This window comes from Cheilinus undulatus, linkage group 3 (genome assembly GCF_018320785.1).
Source record: "Cheilinus undulatus linkage group 3, ASM1832078v1, whole genome shotgun sequence".
NCBI classification, from domain to species: Eukaryota; Metazoa; Chordata; class Actinopteri; order Labriformes; family Labridae; genus Cheilinus; species Cheilinus undulatus.
In genome coordinates, this window is record NC_054867.1 from 1049953 (window position 1) to 1071780 (window position 21828).

At 41.5% G+C, this 21828-nt stretch overlaps 1 protein-coding gene across 2 annotated transcripts; it reads left to right on the forward strand.

Annotated features, from left to right (window-relative positions):
* Positions 1-1824: 1824 nt before the first annotated feature.
* oser1 (oxidative stress responsive serine-rich 1) lies at positions 1825-13731 on the forward strand. 2 transcript variants are annotated; one of them, XM_041783569.1, is made up of 4 exons: positions 1825-1959; positions 6585-6694; positions 9370-9486; positions 11882-13731. In XM_041783569.1, the coding sequence occupies exons 2-4, from the start codon at positions 6618-6620 to the stop codon at positions 12732-12734; spliced, it is 1047 nt and encodes a 348-aa protein (XP_041639503.1). In that variant the 5' UTR covers positions 1825-1959; positions 6585-6617; the 3' UTR covers positions 12735-13731. The 2 variants fall into 2 exon arrangements, with proteins under 2 accessions (XP_041639503.1, XP_041639502.1); XM_041783568.1 differs by lacking the exon at positions 1825-1959 and adding an exon at positions 2045-2409 and having other exon boundaries at positions 11882-13723.
* The last annotated feature ends 8097 nt before the right edge of the window (positions 13732-21828 follow it).

Consider the following 21828-nt stretch of genomic DNA (forward strand, 5'->3'; position numbering starts at 1 on the left):
CAGACGGAAGGAAACATGGAAACAGGCGCATCCATCTGCTTAACAAGGTTAATGGAAACTCTAAACAGCCTCAAAATAACAAACGTATCGCCACTAAAGCTGAAACATTCATTTTAGCTAAAAGCGTACACCTTGAATAACATACGCTTCGACTATTACTCTATACTAATGACACATGCTAAGCTAAAGTGGCTAGTTGAGAAAAGAAGTGAGTGGCCGATAGATTTTTGAACCCACTAGTCATACAGCAGGTCGGTGGAAAAGTACGTTTCCAACCCTTGTAGAGAGCTGTGGAGTATGTGGATGAATATGAAGCCATGTGACCTTGACCTTTGACCTCCAAATTCTGATCAGATCATGCCTGTGTCAGAGATGACATTCAAGATTTGAAGAGAGTCCCTCAACTGTTCTTGAGCTAGAGTGTACTTTAGTAGGTCGGTTGTAGGTACATGCAGAGGGACAACCCAAACCACTGATCATCAACTGGCGGCCCGGGGGCCATATCAGGCCCCCCAAAGCTTCCTGTCCGGCCCCTAAAAGATCATAAAATTCAGAAAAAGGAGGGAAGGAAGATGTTGTTCTTTTAAGGGTATTGTTTGGCTTTAACTGTCTGCTGTGGTAATATTGACATAGTTTTAGAATGACAACATTTGATCTGTTTTTACCAAAATTTACTGTCATAATTATTAGATGTTTTAAAAAAGGGTTAAAGTTGGCAGAAGTGCTGCAAAAATGACCAGATAAAGTGGTGAAAAGGGGTTAGAGAGTAGCAAAAATGGGTGATAAATGGCAAAATGTGTTGTGGAGTGGCACAAAGGGACAAAAAATGGTAGAATAAGTTGTGAAAAGAGGTCAAAATGTGTCAAAAAATGGTAAAGTGGGAAAAAAGGGGCAAAATGTAATAGAAGTTGCAAAAATGGATAAAAGAGTGGCACAAAGGAGATAAAACATGCGGGAAAACGGTTTAAATGGGTTAAAGAATGGCAAAAATTGGGTGAAACAGGCAAAAAGGGTCAAAAATATGTAAAAGTGGCAAAAATTAGTTTTAATGTTGCAAAAAAGGTTGAAAAAATACAATGAAAAGGGGTTCAAATATGGCAAAAATGGAACAAAAGTGGTACAAAGGAGATAAAACATGCAGGAAAAGTGGTTCAAAGGGGTTCAAATCTTGCAACAAAAACGGGTTATAAAGGCAACAAAGGGCAAAAACTATCTTAAAGGGGTTAAAAGTGTCAAAACGAGTTAATACTAGTACTACAGACCCATTCTGTGGGTTTTTCTGCAGCCCGGCTCCTTCTGCTTCATAGATAACAGGCATAGATCTCACTGGTAATGACAGAAAATTCCTGCATTTAGAAAGAAAATACAAATACAACTACAAATATATTTCTATCAGACCAAAATATTGATTTAATTTTCGTTTATGTGAAACTCTGGCCCCCAGAGTTCATGTTGGTACTAAATCTGGGCCTTGTGCAGATGTTCTTGATGACCCTTGACCTAAACACATGATGCCTCTGGTCCTGGCTGTTGCAGACAGCAAGTAGGTGCTTTACAATATCACATGTTTTTTGACCACTCAGGGCTTCCATATGTTGGCATGTTTTGGTTGATATAAGGACCAAAGATCTGAAGGTTTTATTAATATTTGGTGCGTCAGTACTCATGTTGGTCACTAAAATAATGGGAAGTGTGTAGTTTTAAACAAAAGTGAAGTATTAAAGATGGTTGCTGTTGTTCTGAGCAGTTGGAGGTTCTCATATGGATGTGATTTTCTGTGCCAAGCCTTGTTCTGCTGCTCTCTGCTGTCTGGGCTGCTGTTATATAACACTGACGTCATGTTGTGGTCTCCTCCAGCCCGCTGTCCTCGGCTAACAGACTGCTGAGACACTGCGGCTAATGCTAATGCTGCTGTAACACAGAGGAGAGTCCACACAGTCTGTCATTCTTCTTACAAAGGTGAGCTTTTTAGGTTTTCTCACGTGCAGTAAACAGTAAAAACAGCGCAGTGACGTCAGAGGGAGGTTTTTTTTTAGGCGGTGACGTAATCGGGGCTACGCGTTGTTGCAGAGTCACTGCGACTGTTCGACTGTAAACAAGGAGCAGAGGAGAGTCGGTGTTTACCAGCATTAACGTCTGCTTTTCTATGTTAGCGTTTAATTCTGTCAATAAGGAGTCAGTTAACTAGTGGAGGGTCTGCCTATCCATGTCTAGCCTGCCAGTAGAAACACAGGTCGTGCTTTTGCGGAGACACTACACGGAGCTAGTCTAAGCTAGCCTGTTAGCATCCTTAGCTTGAGTTAGCCACCTAGCTTCGCTGGCTAGTCAACATCCACGGGTGTGCTGCGTGGAAACACCCTTTATGCACCGAGTATCTCTCTCTTTACTACGACCAGGATATCATCAACCGTGAGTATCGCCTTTCTAAGTCTCTATCAGGTGATTCTAACTCCACTAGAATCGCTTTAAATCAGCGTTTCGTAAGAAGCTAGCCTGTTAGCTTAGCTGCTAAAGTGAGTAGCATCAGCCAGCAGGGTGGGAGTGTTTATGAAATCCACTGTTGACAGTCTGTTGTAGCTCTAAGCTAATGTTGATGGATAATTAGAGTGGCTCCAGACACTCAGGTAGAAATGTGTGAAGAGTTTAAAGCAAACATGAATGTTCAGGCTTCTTTTTATGTGAAACTGGGCACAGATTTCATATAAAGATGCTTTTTTATGGTGTTTAAAATGAGTCCATCCCTGTTAATGGTTCATGACAATGATAAGGGTCCAAAGTTTTAAACTACTTTGACTCTATCTCAAAAATGGAGGGACTGATTTCTAAATTACACCAACAGTGGCAGCGTCCCTGTTGTAAGATGTTACCTCTGTGTGATCAGGAAAATGCACGGTAGATAATTTACAGTTCTAAGTTTTTACAAGAAGGGAAGCACAGTATTATCAGCATTATATTGGTATCAGCAGATATTAGCTCAGAAAAGGAAAATGGCAAGTAGGGGTGGGATATATGGGGAAAAAATAATATCACGATCTTTTCATGGCCAGATGACGATCTAGATTTATCACGATCTTTTTCATTAAATTTCTAAGACAAATTTGGAAGTTAGTGACCAGAAAAAACAACATTTCTCTCATTTTTCTGTATTTCTTCTGCACCATCCTGTTGGCCAATGCATTACATATGTATGTGTGTGAGTGTGCATGTGTATGTATATATATATATATATATATGTATATATGTGTATATATATATAGACAGAGAGAGAGAGAGAGAGTAAATAACTATAATTTGACATATTAATCAGAAATATTAATGTTCTTTACTATTTTTTCAGGGTTTTTTTGTAAATCAGTAAATTGTAAAATTCATGGATAACAATAATAATTCTATTTTAGCATTAAAAATATCATTTGGGTTAAAGAGCTTCTACATATTGGTGTATTAACCATTGCAGAAACATCAAACATGATTTTGGTAATTACCAATGCTGTTAATTTAGGGCAGCTGTGGCAGAAACCTGACTGTGGTTAGGGTTAGGGTGCTCTAATAAATGTGTTAAGCACTGTATATATATATATATATATATATATATATACAGACCCTTTCCAAAAAATTAGAATATCACGGAAAAGTTGTTTAAGTTCCATTTGGGCTTCAAGCTCATAAAACCCACGAAAACAGGATTTCAAAAAATTAGAATACTGTGAAGAAATCACCGTTTACTTCTCAGTTTTTGCAGAAAAAAAAGAAAGAAATTAGGATCACATCAAATCAATCAAAATATGGTACTTTCAAAACGATATGTCAATCTTCAGTACTTGGTTGGGAATCCCTTTGCCTTAATCACTGCCTCCATGCGACGTGGCATTGAGGCATTGCCTGGGAGTTATGAAAGCCCAGATTTCCTTGACGCTTGCTGTCAGCTCTTCTTTGTTGTTGGGTCTGGTGCCCCTCATTTTCCTCTTGAGAATACCCCATAGATTCTCAATGGGGTTTAGGGCCGGCGAGTTGGCTGGCCAGTCAAGCACTGTGATGGCATGGGCATCAAACCAGGTTTTGGTGCTTCTGGCGGGATGGGCAGGGGCCAGGTCCTGCTGGAAGATGAAATCAGCATCTCCATACAGATCCTCAGCAGAAGGAATCATGAAGTCCTCTAAAACATTCTGGTAGACCGTTGCGGTGACCTTGGATTTAAGAAAGCAGAGTTTACCAACACCTGCACTGGACATTGCACCCCCAATCATGACTGACTGTGGATATTTCAAACTGGACCTCAAGCTGCTCGGCTTCTGTTCCTCACCTGTCTTCCTCCAAACCCTTGGACCTTGATTCCCGTATGAAAGGCACACTTTACTTTCATCGGAAAAGAGGACCTTGGACCACTGGCCAACAGTCCAGTCCTTCTTCTCCTTGGCCCAGTTGAGACGCTTCCTACGTTGGCTCAGGTTCAGAAGTGGCTTGACCCAGGGAACTCAACAGTTGTAGCCCATCTCCCGGATGCGTCTGAATGTGGTGGTTTTTGAAGCTGTGACTCCCGCCTCATTCCACTCTTTCTGGATCTCTGCCAAATTCTTGAATCTTCTCTGTTTGATAATCCGCTGAAGCCCACGGTCATCTCTTTTGCTGGTGCATCTTCTCCTGCCACATTTTGCCCTTTCACTAGACTTTCCATTGATATGCTTGGACACAGCACTCTGTGAACAGCCAGCCTCCTTAGCTATGAACTTTTGTGGCTTACCCATCCTATGGAGGGTATCAATGATGGTCTTCTGGCCAGTTGTCATGTCTGCAGTCTTCCCCATATTGAACCGAACTGAGACAATTGAACCAAACTGAAGCGATTTAATGACACCTGGGGAAACCTGTGCAGGTGCTTTGAGTTTAGTAGATGATTAGTGTGTGACACTCAGTTTAAAACATTCATGCCCTGCAAAATTTGGGCTGATTTCTTCACAGTATTCTAATTTTTTGAAATCCTGTTTTCGTGGGTTTTATGAGCTGGAAGCCCAAATTATGTAAAAATAAACAAATAAATACTTGAAATCGTTGAAATTGTGGGCCCTGAATCTATAATCTATGAAAGGTTAACTTTTTGAATGGAACTGTGGAACTTAAACAACTTTTCCATGATATTCTATTTTTTTTGGAAAGGGTCTGTATATATATATATATATATATATATATATATATACATACAGTGCTTAACACATTTAATTACCAACATCATTTTTGATGTTTCTGCAATGGTTAATACACAATTTTCAAATTTACTGATTTACAAAAAAACTGTAAAAATAGTAAAGCACATTAATATTTCTGATTAATATGTCAAATTATAGTTATTTACTGTCATTCCTGAACAGAAAAATGAGTTTTAGTGGTTGAATGTTATGCTTGATTCATTCCTGACTTTGCAGAGAAGCCCAGTGAGCCGGCTCAAATTTGGATGAATTAAGTTTGAAATTCCTCATTCCTGTTCAAAATGGTAAAACGTGGAGAGCTGACTGAAAATGAAAGAGTCCGCATTAAAGCACTTCATGATGCTGGATGGTCTCTGAGACAGAGATGACAGCTGGTCTAATACTTTTGTTAAGCACTGTACATATATGAATGAATGATAATTGAATCTTGAGTACTTGTTGAATTTCCCTTCGGGGATAAATAAAGTTCTTGTATTGTATTGTATTTAATCTCGAATATTACGGCCTCCTAATACAGTCTGACCTATGTGGCTCCAAACGACAATTAGTGAAAAGTGCACTTTAAATGATGAAGTTCTCTTTCATCATCTTCAGTTTTCCATTCACTGTGTGTCCTGCCTGCCCCCTACAGGCAGAACTGATCTCCCTGAGTTAGCGTCCTCACTCATAGTGTAAATGTGTCTAACGCCCAAAGGCATTCTGGGACAAAAAATAATTACAATGACTGAGTACTGAATACCTGAAACTTAAAATGTTTTCAACAACTCAGAAAAATAGAGCTTAAATAGCTGTTTTGGATCTTTAATTTAAAACAGTCTATTTTTCTAACAACCTCCAGCTGGTCGGCCTTACAGTGTGCTTAGCTGTTGATTCTGTAACTGCTGTGTGTGTAAAAATATAATATTGTTTAAAAGTACTTTGCAGTCTTGTTGTAGTCCTAAGTCTGGTCAGACTGAGAGTAGCTGTTCCTGTAAAAACTGCACCGTTTGAATCAGAACTGTTGGAGAATGACTTCACTCGCTCACTTCCTCCCCGCTTACTCAGTTATTTTGTGTAGAAGGTGAAGTCAGTGATGATACCGAGTAGAACGGTCTAACAGTTTTTGTTCGTAAAACTGGGAACTTTTCATAGTGTATACTCACATATATCAGTGAAACACAGAAATTATTAAAGATATTTTAACAATTTAATCTGTTGGTCAAGTCATAGGTTGACAGTCAGTGGTTAAATGTGGACCCTGTTAGGCCGTCAGGTTAGACCCAAATTCAGAATCCGGCCCCTGCTGTGACTGAGTGTGACACCCCTGGTTTATGTATAAAAGCAGGGCTTAAAAACATTTGACCCGCCTTCCTGACGATGAATTCTTCTTGTGTTTGTCAGCTGGGTGGCTGGTCAGAGCAGCCTCCTCCCACCATGGAGGCAGGAGGGAAGGACTGTGAGGAGGAAACTCTGCAGACGGCGTTCAAGAAGCTGAGAGTTGACGCTGAGAGGTGAAAGCTATTTCTGACTCCTATTTTTTTATTTTATTTTGTTTCTGATTCCCTTTGTTCCACCAGCAGGATCACATTCTAGGAACTCAGCCAGTTGTTGGACCAGATCGGGGAGAGTCCTGAGACCAGACGCTGAGGAATATTAACCTGTTGATATCTTTATGCCAGTTAGTGTCAGAGAACGTGGTGCAAAAACCCTGTTAGATAGTACATTATTATTATTCCTTCCTTCCTCATATTATCATTACTTTTAATTAGGGATGGGCATTTAATCAAAATTAAGATTAAATTGCAATATGCTCAACGGCAGTTTTCAAACTGCAGAAATGTGTTCAAAAATACCAGTTTAATGCATTTTTAAAGACAGAATGTGTCTCTATGATGCTCTACTCATCATGCAGCCATTAAAGACCCTGCAAAGTAAAAATAAATCTGTATTTAGGTTTGTTGTATGATAGATCACTGTGTTATGAACCCCCAGGTCAAATTTCAGTCACATAAAGCATCTCCAAGTTTATAAAATTAAGCTTCAAAACATGAAAAATGAGGCAGTAAAATCTGCTCCAGGATGGTGTGGGCGTGTCTGTTGAATGAGCTGAAACCACGCCCACTCAGGACGCGGGTAGTCTGCAGCATTAACCCCCTCACTCATGGTGTCGTTCTTGGAAAAATATTTTCCCCTAAAAACATGAACCAATAAAGAAAACATGCAGAACTAGAACTTTGTAATGAAACATGAGCATTATAGAACGGTTCAAGAGTACAAGACTGAATTCCTTTGCACAAAATGAACCAGAAGTCCCTGCTCCAGGTGACTGCTTCCTTCCACAATATTGTAATGTTAGAGGGGCGGGGCCATTCTCTACTGTTGGCTCATGACATCGTGAGCCCACATATTGGCCCCGCCTACATGAAACCAAGCCAGGAAAGAGATGAAATGGCCTAAATCCTGAATTCAGTCTCATGTAGATCTCAGAGTTTTCACATGTTTACAGCAACCAGATTCCAACATTTCTAGAGTGTTAAGACAAAAACTTTGGATTTCACTTTACAGGGTCTTTAAAGCGTCTTTTTTCTAAAATAATTTGGTAAAAAAATCTATTCTCCTTGTTTTTTTTTTTGTAGGTTTGTCTTGTTGAAATTAAGAAAGACATACAGTCATCATTCCCTTCTGTCATATTTACGTCAAAATAATTACAGTTAGTTTTTAAGTGTTCAAATTTAGATGAATCTACCAATTCTTTTTTTTTTAATAACTCGAGTGCCATAGACGTATTTATACGTCAAAGTGTTTTTTTGGCGGCTTGCACAAGGGGGCGCTCTCACGCTCCCTGTGAGTAATTTTGGGGGTTCTGGGATACGTAGTCGGAACACTACAGTCGGAAGTGACGGTAGATCAAACGTCAGAGGTGGAGACCCTGGGGTCAAAGAGCAGAGCGATCGTTACGGAGGTAATCTAAGCTAAACGTTCTAAACTAGACGCTGGAAGAAACTTTAAACTTTTGCCTGAGAAATCGCTGACTCACTGAAACCGATACTGAACTTAATGACAGCGAATCCAGGGATCGGCGCTTTTATTGATCTGCCTCGGCCAGCCAAGAGGCTAAAGAATGCCGCGAGGTCTCCCCCGTGTGTCGGAGAAATAAAGGCAGCCTCTCGCCAGCTGGATGCATACAGCAACAAGCAGGAGAGGACGTGGGCGTGTAGGGGGGTCCCACGGAGGCTGTCTAGTTCCAGAGTGTGAATGACAGTGACTGGAAGCATTGTTATTTATTTTACAATAAAATCCCATTTGTGATACAATTTTCAGATGTCTTTTATGTCATTGAAGGCAAAATTATAACATTCAAATCACTGTTCTGCTTGACAGACTCTCTTTCACTAAAATGCATTTTTCTCAGCTTTCTAGTAAAAAGTGGTCTTTTTGGTGAAACTAGCCTCTATTCAACTTAAGATAAATCAAGAACAGAACAAGCTACAAACAAACTTTTTTTTCCATGATGAAATAGAGAGTTTCTTCTTTCATTTGAGCTATTTGGTGTTTTTAGAATCATAGTACAAAATATTCTGTGGGTCTTGAAAGATGACTCAAAATGGCCAAAAATGCTGGCACAAGCCACTTCCCATTTTATGAAAGGGCTGGCACTCAATGAGATAATAAAGAGGGATTTATCGCTTCTTTATTGAGAAATACACTAGAAGAGGAACTTAAAAAAATCCATATTAAATCACAATGAGATGATTTTCCCACATCAGCTCTAGTTGTAATGACTTTATCCTAGCTGTATTCCTGCTGCTGCTTTCACTGCTAGCTCCTGGAGTCTGGATGAATCAGCCTGTGGTTTGTTCTGGTAACTTTCTCAGTTTCATTGCTACTGAAAACAAACTGCTCCAGGTTTTAATCGTCAGTGAGCAGAGACCTTCTCTTCTGAGCTGTCTCAGCTCACTTTTTTTGTTCTGACCGTCATGTTCCTACTTTTCCTGACAAACTGGACCAAAAAGGAAAGCCCCTTGATTCAGGACCACTGGTCTGGGTCTGAAAGCACCCTGAGAGTCATATTTGGGCCTGAAAGGAAGATGCTGGTTTCTGTCTTCACGTGTAAAGATGCTGAGTTTTGTGATGATGGCTGTTGATGAAGGTCATAAAGTTAACATGTTTGTGTCTTCTTTCTCAGTTTACCTGGAGCTGTGAGCGTTTCGGAGGCGTTAACTCCCAGAGCAGCGTCCCGAGCTTGTCTAGAATCAGGCGGAGCAAAGCCCAAACTGAGCTGCCCAAAGGACAACTGGCACGGGTAGGTCAAGGTCAAAGATCCCTCCGCCTCCTCTGATATCTGTGAGGGGCTAACCTCTGCTCTTTGTTTTAGTATTTGTCTGGAAGAAACTGTTGAACAGTGTTAATTTTGGCAGCTGTTTTAATCTTCAGGTTGAAATGTTCAGTAGGTTTAGGCCACATTTAAGTCTTTAAACCTCAAGTTAAAAGTCCTCATGTTTTAATTTACTTTCAGTCAAGGCGTTTATTCTCTTTGGACTAGTTTAATCAGCCAAAGTGTAAAGTTAATAAAAATGTAAAACTCTTAACACTAATTGATAATCAATACTTTAATTGATCTGAAATACACTGATGCTAACACTGATGTACCTTAAACACACAGAGGAGAAATCCAGCTCTGACGTTTTAGTCTCCTTGATGAACGTTAAGTTTTCTTGTCCTTGGAGTTTTAAGGGGCATAGTCAGTGTTTTTACTACCGGCAGCGCTGATAAACTTATTTTCAGAGTGCTGCTCACCTGTGTTCTTTGTTGCTGTGTTATAAATAAAATTAATCCCGCTTTCCTCATTAGAATCTGTAATGTTTAAGAAACCGCCACGTGCTTCATATTTCTGTATCTTAAGAAAACGATGTAAACGAATGCATGGTGGTCACTTAAGGCAAGTGCATCGAGCCGGGTGAACACTGTGCGATTTCAAGCTGTCCATACGACAGTTGTGGTAGAAGACTCATACTGTACGACTGTACGACTGAAGTCTGGACAGGCTGTGACAGAAACCCACAGTTTCCTTTTTAAAAAGTCTCACACACTCAGGGTGAAGTGTCTCCAGTCATTCTCTCTCTCTCTATCACACACACAAACATCGTCACCATCCGTGTTAGCTGCAGGTCCGCAGGTTAGAATATTTCCTGCTTGTTTATTTCCTTGATGATCGCGGGATGCATCAGAAAGTCATTCTAGCCGTTGTCATGGTAATTTAGGACGCTGTCTGACTGTTTACCAAGGAAAAATTCCCCAAAGTTTTTTATTCTGCTCGTGTTTCTGCTCTCACTGTGAAGTGTCTGGAGTCATACGACCAAAATATCAAACATGTCACAAATCCTCACGACCAGGGAGCAGGTTGTACGGTCGTAGTCAGGCCGTGGTCGGCCATCATAACCTCCTGTACCCAGCACAACTAATGACGCCTGATCCGACTGCAGAGTGAGTTACGCGACTCTAAATTCGTGGCTGAATAGGAGGAAAATGGCACGGTGCTTTACACGACCTCCATGCCCAATGGAAGTTAGGGTTAGCTTTTACACAATGTCTTGGCTAAACCTAGCCGTGCTGATTTATTCTCCCATCGCCGGTTTTACCGTGCCAGAACGGTCCTGCTCTGTAGCAGGGCCAAAGTGAGCTAGCCGCACCGAGGTTAGAGTGGTTTGCCAGGGGGATTTACCCCTTCTGCTTCTGGTGTCCCACCCTTTGATGATACATTTTTATTTATGGGGGGTTGTTCCTTTTTAACCCTGCCTCTGCTCAGACTGTTACAGTGGTGGTCTAATGTCAGCATTCACTGTGACACTGAAACGTTTCTGACAACGACCAAAACTCCAGATTTATGAGCTCATCCTGAGGTCTGATAGCTGTGCACGGCTAGAATTCTCACACTGATGAGTGAAATCAGGACAAACCAGCACACATCCATGATTACAACTTATTCTTTACCTGCTAAAACAAAAGTTTGATCTTGTCCCCTTCTTATAGACAAAAACATTCATTTGTTCTGCTGCTAGTAAAGGCATGCCGTTCTTAATGCCTAGTCCAAAAACATGATCCTGTTCATATTCTGCCATCCTAGAAACCCATAAACCAGTCATCAGAAGACTGGTCTTTAACTTCTAAAACTCCCTCTTCTTGATGACGAGCATGAATTATTGTTTTTGTAGTGATCGTGGAGAGAGAGAGAGTCCATAGGAAAAGGAGTTAAGTTAAATTTTTGCTTTAAAACGATGTAAAATCACTCCGATCAGACTGTAGATGAGACTGAGGAGGTCTCAAAACACTGTGTCATCAGCTCTAGACCCGCCCCCAAACAGGTAGCTTGATTATGGTGGAAAAGCAAATCCCCTGCTGCGCTGGGCCGCTGTGCCGAGTCTACCAAGTCAGGCCGAGCCGCGCTATGTAATGGAAAAGCCCCGTAGGAAATCTACAGTCCCCATCAGTCTGAGCGGGGCTGGACAGACATAAATGAGGCCATGCCTTTTGGTTAAGTATGTGAGAACAGACGCTCACATCAGCCTGCAGGGCGCTCTTTCATGTGTGCCACAGCACGTAGTTATCCCAGAGTAAGTTTTAGTCATGTTGTGGATGTCTGATCAGAATAGAAAGTTTTAATGTTTATTATTTTGTCCCCTCTCTCTCTCCGTCCTCAGCTGTATGAGGAAATCCTCTCGAGGAGCGTCCAGAACTCAGCGCCGTCGGCGGTCTAAGTCCCCGATCCTGCAGCCTCCTAAGTTCACCTACTGCAGCAACACAGCGTCCTCCACGCTGTCGCCCCCTGGTGGCTGCCTGAAACACCAGCGCCTGGCTGTCCCCGATCCGACAGAGTCTCGATCTGCAGCAGACGGAGCAGCGGCATCCTCAGTCTCTGTCCCCGCCCGAAATGAGCTCTCTCCTTCAGGTCACATTGCCCCCTTTGGATCCTGTGCTGGTTTTGAGACACAGGAGGTCACCGCCACTGTCGTGACATCATCAAGTCAGGACAGAGGGAGCTCTGTGGAGTTGAGCGAAGAGAACGGCGTGGAGAAAAGTGCCTGTGATGGAGCAGAGTCTGCAACGATACCCAGACCAACAGAAGCTGCTGACTTCAGAGCATTATCAGAGCTCCACAGCAACTCTGATAACGGCGCCATCGTTTCCTGCTCCTGCTCCCGGAAGAAAAGCTCCAGTTCTCAGGACGGGGGCGCTCAGGTGGCCCAATCCCAGTGCCATTGTCAGTCCAATCAGCAGGGCTGGGCCGGCGTGGAGGTGTACTCCTTCACTGGGCTCAGAAACGTCATCTCTGAGTGCGAGAGGGGCATGCCGAGCCACGCCGACGCCACCAGAACTCTCAGCACCAACACTAACGCCGCCACAGCCTCTCCATCGGGCTCCCCCCGCTCGTGTTCAGAGCAGGCACGCGCCTACGTGGACGACATCACGATAGAGGACCTTTCTGGCTACATGGAGTATTATCTCTACATCCCCAAGAAGATGTCACACATGGCCGAGATGATGTACACTTAAAGAGTTAATATAAGGAAGAGATTACAGAGGCGCTCTCTGAGGAATGTCAGTAGTGGCTAGCAGAGTGGATCAGGCATGAAAAGTTGTGATTAAAAAGTGCAACATCAACTGATTTTACCCCGTTTTCCTGCTTTCCCTCCGTTTAATCAGGACTGGCAGAAACTACGTCTACTCCTCAGTTCTGTCTCTCCCCCCTCCCTCTTTGTGCTACGTTAAATTTTTAATTTCCAGTTTACAGATGAAGTTGCCAAAGCTCTTGGTGCAGAAGGACATAATAGTAGGAATATATGCAAACATGTAAGACAAGTGTTTGTGTCTGGGTTTCACTTCTCTCAATAAAGAAACAAACTGTAGAAATGATCTCAGCGTCTCCTCAGTCAGCGTGGATGGTGAAGGAGAACGACTGTCAGCTTTTATGCCAGTGCTTTTAAGGCTTGAATTCATAATGTCATGTTTTTATTACATTGATAGTATTTGTCCCCTTTAGTTTAACCTATGGTGCTCTAACTCAGCGTTTCCCTGCAGCCACAGAGGTGTGAAACCGTTCCACTGCTGCTCCTGAATGTCTCATTTCTCTTTAAAAACAGCTCAGTCAAAGCCATCTGAACGTTTACCTTTTTTACTAGGGATGCACCGTATTATCGCTCTGATATCGGAATCGGATATCAACATTTCTGCTGATATTTCCATCCATATTTTACCTATTTCAGCCAACACTGACTCTAAATTTTGTCCATATATCCTCATACATTATTGGAGACCTGTGTCAGCTGAGGTCTTCTTTATTTAACCTCATTCTTTAAACTTTCAAGTGTTTTTAGGGACTAGTTTGTTTCCTTGATCATCCTCAGGGTGCTGTACTCAAGACCACACTATCCAAGACCAAGACTTTTGAGGGTCAAGACCAAGTCAAGACTGAGACCATAAAAATCTGTTTTTAAAAGCCATGACAAGGTCGAACAGTAAAAGAGCATTTTCTCTTTCATCTAAGTTTTCTTTTAAATAAATGTGACAGATATAAACGAGGAGTCTGCAACTCTTTCAAAGCACAACATTCAAAAGCCTCAAATCTGAACAAATTTGTTGGACTATATAAAAATAAATCCTTGTGTGTATTTAAAAACCCCTGACAAGTCTGGAATTATTTTAACCCCTTAAAGCCTGTTGTGCCATATTTGATACTTACCTTTATGATCCCTCTATCTAATCAATATGATCAATAACTTACTAAAAAATCTTCTGAATACAATCTGATAAATAATAAAAATGCCCTCATGTGGATTATCAGTTACCAAAAACACCTGACGTATCAAATGAGACATAAAAGATATAAATGATATATTTTATAGAAATTTGGATTTTTGGGGGATTTCAGTAGAAAGTGAAATAAACATTTCAGTTCCAAAACCTGAGAGTTTTCTGTCTATAATTTGTTTTTCAGGCTTTAATGGGTTAAATATGTGAAAATGAGATGTTTCTCTAGATTAGTCAGGTGAATGAGGCCTAAAGTAAGAGTTCAGAGGTGTTTCTGACTAGAAATAAGACGGACTGATGTCTGAGTTTCTGCAGGTGTCTGACACATAAGACCATCAAAAAGATTTCCAAGGAGGCAGAAGAATCAGTGAGCCAACAGCAGCTGTTTTAAGTCAAACTATCGTTAATTAACCCGGATCAGTCGATGTTTTCCCACCGTTTCCGAGTTAAAATGCTCTCGAGTCCGAGACAAGACCAAGACCGTTCTCGAGTACTAAAACGCCACCTTAACCCTTAAAGTGTGTCCAAAAGGAGTGAAATTTCTTCTCCCAAAAGCATATGTAAATGTCAGTATCAGCAAAAATGAATCTGAAAATATAGCCGTTTCAGATATCGGCAAAAATCCATTATCGTGCATCCCTACTCGTTTCACTAACGCTGTTCTTTCCCATCAGGAGTGTGTGTTTCTCTCTTCTGTCTACATTAGATGGATGGACTCACTTTTATTACAGAGTTCTGTATAAAACAGGGCTGTTCAGTCACAGATTCAACAGGGCCAGATTTTAAAATCAAGAAATGTAACAAGGCCAGACACATTCAACAGAGAGTAAGCAGCTGAAAATGTCACATTTCACACCAATACAGATCAGTTTGATGAAAAATATGCACTTTTTATTCATAGTCTCCCTTTTAAGGTTGTTAAATGACTGAAACACAACAACAGAGCTGTACTTGAACATAACCTGAGGTAGTAGAAATGTATTTTCACTTAATATAATAATTGTGGCCACATATCTTGAAGTGCATAAAAACTAACTGCACAGCTGTAGCTACAGTTGGAAAGGACATGTTTTATACTCGGTATCTTGGGGCTACTTCTGTCAGCATTTCTACCTACAGAGTGTTGCATTCAGGGTCTGTAATACTGTGGGAATTTGTGAAAACTTGGGAAACATTTGCTGTCTGCATCTTTGGCATGACCACAGGCTGGGCCACTTGAAGGTTGGCTCTGGACCACATGTGGCCCCCGGGCCTCTGATTGAATATGCCTGGTATAAACAGCACGTCCTGCTCTGGTAGAGCTGATAGTTGAGCTAAATGCTGACGTTACATTATGAAGCAATGGTATCATAATTTTATTAAATATAGAGTAGGTCAGCGATTCATGGATTCACAATAGAGTGTAGTCTGCACTATAAACACTCCTTCGATAAATTTACACTGCTCAGAAAAATACAGGGAACAGAATCATCACAGTGTAACCCAGAGTCAGTCACACCTCCAGGATATCCACCTGTCCAGGTAGGAAGCAGCTCTGATGGTGAATCAGTCTCACCTGCTGGTGTTTGAATGGGACAGACAACAGGTGGAGAGGAGAGCCAATCAGCAAGACATCCCTATAAAGGAATGGTTCTGCAGGTGGAGGCTGCAGACCGTCTCCCTCTCCTCATCCTCTCTGGAGGATTTTTGCTTACTTTGCATTTTTCCAGCTCCCACTAGTGGGAGCATGAAGCGGTATCTGCAGCCCAAAGAAGATGCTCAGGTAGTGCAGCTCATCCAGGATGGCACATCCGTGCACACCATGGTGAAAAAGAGCGTGGAGGAGACACCAGGAGACAGACCAGGAGACGTGTAGGGGGCCGTAGGAGGGCAACAACCCAGCAGCAGGACCGCTATCTGCTCCTCTGTGAAGGAGGAACAGGAGGAGTACTACCAGAGCCCTAAAAATGACCTCCAGCAGACCACTACTGTTCATGTTTCTGCTCAGACTGTCAGAACCAGACTCCATGAGGGTGGGATGAGGACCTGACGTCCACATGTGGGGTCTGGTCTCACAGCCCAGCACCGTGCAGCCTGACTGGCATTGACCAGAGAACACCAGAACCGTCAGATTCTCCACTGGCGCCCTGTGCTCCTCACAGATGAGAGCAGGTTCACTCTGAGCACATGTGACAGACGTGAGAGAGTCTGGAGACGCCGCGGAGGACGCTCTGCTGCCTGCAACATCCTCCAGCATGACCGCTGTGGATCAGTGAAGGTCTGGGGAGGCATATCCTTGGAGGACTGCACAGACCTTCATGTGCTAGCCAGAGGTACCCTGACTGTCATTAGGTACTGATGAGGTCCTCAGACCCATGGTCAGACCACATGCTGGTGCAGTCGGCCCCAGGTTCCTTCTGATGTATGACGATGCTCGGCCTCATGAGGCTGGAGCGTGTCAGCAGCTCCTGCATGATGAAGGCGTTGATGCTATGGACTGGTCTGCCTGTTCCCCAGACCTGAATCCAATCCAGCACCTCTAAGACATCAAGTCTGGTTCCATCCATCGCCACCACGTCCCACCACGGACTGTCCAGGAGCTGACTGATGCCCTGATCCAGGTCTGGGAGAAGATCCCTCAGGAGACCCTCTGTGGTCTCATCAGGAGCATGCCCAGGCGTTGTAGGGAGTGCAGACAGGCGCGAGGAGGTCAAACACTCTACTGAGCTTCATTCTGAGCGGTCTGGAGGAATTTCACTGAAGTTGGATCAGCCTGTGGTCTGATTTTACCGCTTTGATTCTGAATCCAGCCCTCCATGGGTTAATGATTCTGGTTTCCATTGATCCTTACTCTGTTATTTTGGTCTCAACACATTCCACTCTGTAATGGATAAAGATTTTCACCTGGAATATTTCATTCATCCAGATCTGGGAGGAGTTATTTAAGAGTTCCTTTATTTTGATTTAGAGCTCAAAACATTTATTCCTGTCATTATCAGTGCTCCAAAATGTTTCAGGGTTTTTATTTAACATTTCATTCATCAGAGATAATTTGATAAGAATCGATTATAATAAAAATAATAATTATTATTAACAGACAGATCTTTCCTACTGTTTCAGGGCCTTACTTAAATGATTCTGGTTTCCATTTGAATCCTTACTACCAAACTATTCAGAGAGTTGTGGAAATTCCCATGGTGAAGGCAAAGAGTCACACATTTATTCACACAATTATCGCAAAATGCAAAGTAAAGATAAAATAAGTGTGATGTTAACCTTTATTTGCAGTGAAAGTGAAAAGTAGCACACCAGCATATTCTATTATTGTTTTATATCTAAGAAATGACGTTTTTGATGCATAGGCTGAAAATGAGAAAATAGCGCCACCTTTGTGTGTACACTAAAAATAATAAACTATACTATTTTTCTTCAAAATGAATCAGACATGACAGAATTCCTGGTTTTATTGAGAGAGATTAAATACAGTGGGAGTAAATGGGACATGTTTAAACACTAAAGGACATTTAAATCTGACAATACTAAAAAACTAATGATGCAGAAAATGTATTTAGAATCTAATATCTGACACATCAAAATCTACCCTTTAAAAAAATACCTTCCATCATTTATTATATTATTTGAAAACACCAAACTATTCAGAGAGTTGTGAAATTCATGGTGAAGGCAAAGAGTCACACATTTATTCACACAATTATCGCAAAATGCAAAGTAAAGATAAAATATTGATTTGTAATTTTTTTTAGCAGGTTTTAGAAGTGGACATTTTTAGCCATGAGTAACTTTGGGGAGTAAAGTTTGAAATCTGAGTCCTCACAATAAAATCACTAAAGCATGGAGATCACTTTTATTGCTTAACTTTGACAAATCCATGATTATGCTTTAAAAAACTCATCCACCTGACATTTATTTATTCATTCAATATTTAAAAAAAAAAAGTCATAAAAAAACAACCACGACTTCTTGTAGTCAAACTGGCGTTTAAAGGGTTAAAATACCCAAATGATTCAAATATTTGGTAGTTTAGGCCAGGACTAAAGTTGATGAAAAGAATCATTCAAAAAGGGGGGAAATGTTGTGATATAATATCTAATGAGGGTTACATTTGTTGAAGTCTATCCGTGCATTAGATGATTTAAAGCATTTAGCAGTAATACTACATACTGAACACCAGGGGGCAGCGATGAACTGTGATTTCCTGTATTTATCAGTAAAGTGTTTCTAATCTGTCTGGCCTGTACTGACTCAGCAGGGTGTCTGTTTTCTTAAAGGGATGAAACTGATCTGTTTAATAGCAGATAAAAATCACAGAGAAAAGATCAACTTATTCACGTCTGTTATTGACCTACAGGGCTGTACCAGAGACAGAGTCTAAGACAAAACTGACATTGAACCATCTCAGTTTCAACACTGATATGTTCTATTGTGAATATGAAATGGCTTTATATAAGGTTGATAATATAATGTGTTAGTTGATTAGTGCACATGTGTAAATGATGAAGGGCATTTTACTACAGAGAGCTCTCTAACTGTTTATGAACTTCAGTAAAGCAGCAACAAGTGGAGGATATTTTTCATGAAACAGGACTAAGGTGCTTGGTCATCAGAGTGACTCTGACTCTGTGACTGTTGAGTGGTCATCAGAGTGACTCTGTGACTGTTGAGTGATCATCAGAGTGACTCTGTGACTATTGAGTGGTTGTCAGAGTGACTCTGTGACTGTTGAGTGGTCATCAGAGTGACTCTGTGAGGTTAAAATACCCAAATGATTCAAATATTTGAGTTTAGGCCAGGACTAAAGTTGATGGAATCATTCAGAGTGAAATGTTGTGATATAATATCTAATGAGGGTTACATTTGTTGAAGTCTATCCGTGCATTAGATGATTTAAAGCATTTAGCAGTAATACTACATACTGAATTGAGGGGCAGCGATGAACTGTGATTTCCTGTATTTATCAGTAAAGTGTTTCTAATCTGTCTGGCCTGTACTGACTCAGCAGGGTGTCTGTTTTCTTAAAGGGATGAAACTGATCTGTTTAATAGCAGATAAAAATCACAGAGAAAAGATCAACTTATTCACGTCTGTTATTGACCTACAGGGCTGTACCAGAGACAGAGTCTAAGACAAAACTGACATTGAACCATCTCAGTTTCAACACTGATATGTTCTATTGTGAATATGAAATGGCTTTATATAAGGTTGATAATATAATGTGTTAGTTGATTAGTGCACATGTGTAAATGATGAAGGGCATTTTACTACAGAGAGCTCTCTAACTGTTTATGAACTTCAGAGTGACAGCAACTGTGTCTGTTGAGTGACTGTGAATGTTGAGAGGTTGTCAGAGTGTCTCTGTGACTGTTGAGTGGTCGTCAGAGTGACTCTGTAACTGTTGAGTGATTGTGACTGTTGAGTGGTCATCAGAGTGACTCTGTGTCTGTTGAGTGATTGTGACTGTTGAGTGGTCATCAGAGTGACTCATTGACTGTTGAGTGATCATCAGAGTGACTCTGTGTCTGTTGAGTGATTGTGACTGTTGAGTGGTCATCAGAGTGACTCTGTGTCTGTTGAGTGATTGTGACTGTTGAGTGGTCATCAGAGTGACTCATTGACTGTTGAGTGATAATCAGAGTGACTCTGTGTCTGTTGAGTGATTGTGACTGTTGAGTGGTCATCAGAGTGACTCTGTGTCTGTTGAGTGATTGTGACTGTTGAGTGGTCATCAGAGTGACTCATTGACTGTTGAGTGATCATCAGAGTGACTCTGTGACTGTGGAGTGGTCATCAGAGTGACTCTGTGACTGTTGAGTGGTCTTCAGAGCGACTCTGTGACTGTTGAGTGATCATCAGAGTGACTCTGTGAATGTTGAGTGGTTATCAGAGCAACTCTGTGACTGTTGAGTGGTCATCAGAGTGACTCTGTGAATGTTGAGTGGTCATCAGAGCGACTCTGTGACTGTTGAGTGGTCATCAGAGTGACTCTGTGAATGTTGAGTGGTCATCAGAGTGACTCTGTGAATGTTGAGTGGTCATCAGAACGACTCTGTGACTGTTGAGTGGTCATCAGAGTAACTGTGAATGTTGAGAGGTCGTCAGAGTGACTCTGAGTCTTGAGTGATCATCAGAGTGACTCTGTGACTGTTGAGTGATCATCAGAGTGACTGTGACTGCTGAGTGGTCGTCAGAATGACTCTGTGGTTGTTGAGTGGTCATCAGAGTGACTCTGTGACTGTTGAGTGGTCATCAGAGTGACTGTGAATGTTGAGAGGTCGTCAGAGTGTCTCTGTGACTGTTGAGTGGTCGTCAGAGTGACTCTGTAACTGTTGAGTGGTCATCAGAGTGACTCTGTGTCTGTTGAGTGACTGTGAATGTTGAGAGGTTGTCAGAGTGTCTCTGTGACTGTTGAGTGATTGTGACTGTTGAGTGGTCATCAGAGTGACTCTGTGTCTGTTGAGTGATTGTGACTGTTGAGTGGTCATCAGAGTGACTCATTGACTGTTGAGTGATCATCAGAGTGACTCTGTGACTGTGGAGTGGTCATCAGAGTGACTCTGTGACTGTTGAGTGGTCTTCAGAGCGACTCTGTGACTGTTGAGTGATCATCAGAGTGACTCTGTGAATGTTGAGTGGTTATCAGAGCAACTCTGTGACTGTTGAGTGGTCATCAGAGTGACTCTGTGAATGTTGAGTGGTCATCAGAGCGACTCTGTGACTGTTGAGTGGTCATCAGAGTGACTCTGTGAATGTTGAGTGGTCATCAGAGTGACTCTGTGAATGTTGAGTGGTCTTCAGAGTGACTCTGTGACTCTTGACTGGTCACCAGAGTGACTTTGTGACTGTTGAGAGGTCATCTGAGCAGATCAGAGGGATTTGACCTGTCTGTTCCTGACCCTGGACTGGTACTAGTCATGGATGGAGGGGAGGTTGGTCCTAATTATTCACTCTGTAGAAGTTGTTGTCTGATGAGCCTGGACCTGTCTTTACACAGCATTCCAACTTGTATGCAATTAGTGTTGTTACTTCATGGAAATAATACATTAATAATCCACCACACATACCTGTAGTGATCGTGTATGTTTCTTGGTCTTCAAACCAAACATGCACTTTCATTCATCAGATAACAACAGAAGTATATTCAATCTCTCACAGCCAGTCTGGTAGGAAAAAGATCCAAAATGCTAAAACAAAATGTTTAGCTGACTGCTAATTAAAAGCATGGAGATCAATAGAGAGGCTACCATTTTAGATAGAAAAGCATAACACCCTTCTGAATTAGTTAATACCAAATCAATATCATCACAGAATGTTTGATATTGATATCAGAAATTCTAACAAATAACAAGGATAAAACCAGCAGTAAAAACAACCAGACTTTAAAGGGTTTCATCAGCGTTTATGATCTGCAGGGGCTCATGTTATACAGACTACCATTCCCATTAGAAACTCATTAGAATACATAAACAGTTTTTACACAGTCAGATGAATTAAGGGTAAAAACTGAGGAAGTGCAACCTTGAACACTGCTGCCCTCTAGTGGGCCCAACCCACACTTTAAAAATTGACCTAATGTTTTAAATGATAATAAAATAATTTTAAGTCCTTGAATCAAATAAACACTGCCGGATGATTTATTGTCCACATCTACTTTTTTATGATCTGTTTTATATGATAAACAGAACTGGTGTCATGGCTTAACTGGTGTTGGATTAAGTGGTGCCACTCTGTTGAATATTCTACTGCGGCCCGTCATCATAATAACGGATTATTAGTGCCTTTAGGGTTGCTACAGTTTCTAAGAAAGTCTTTGTAGGTCACAGAGTTCATTTAAATGGATGGAAAG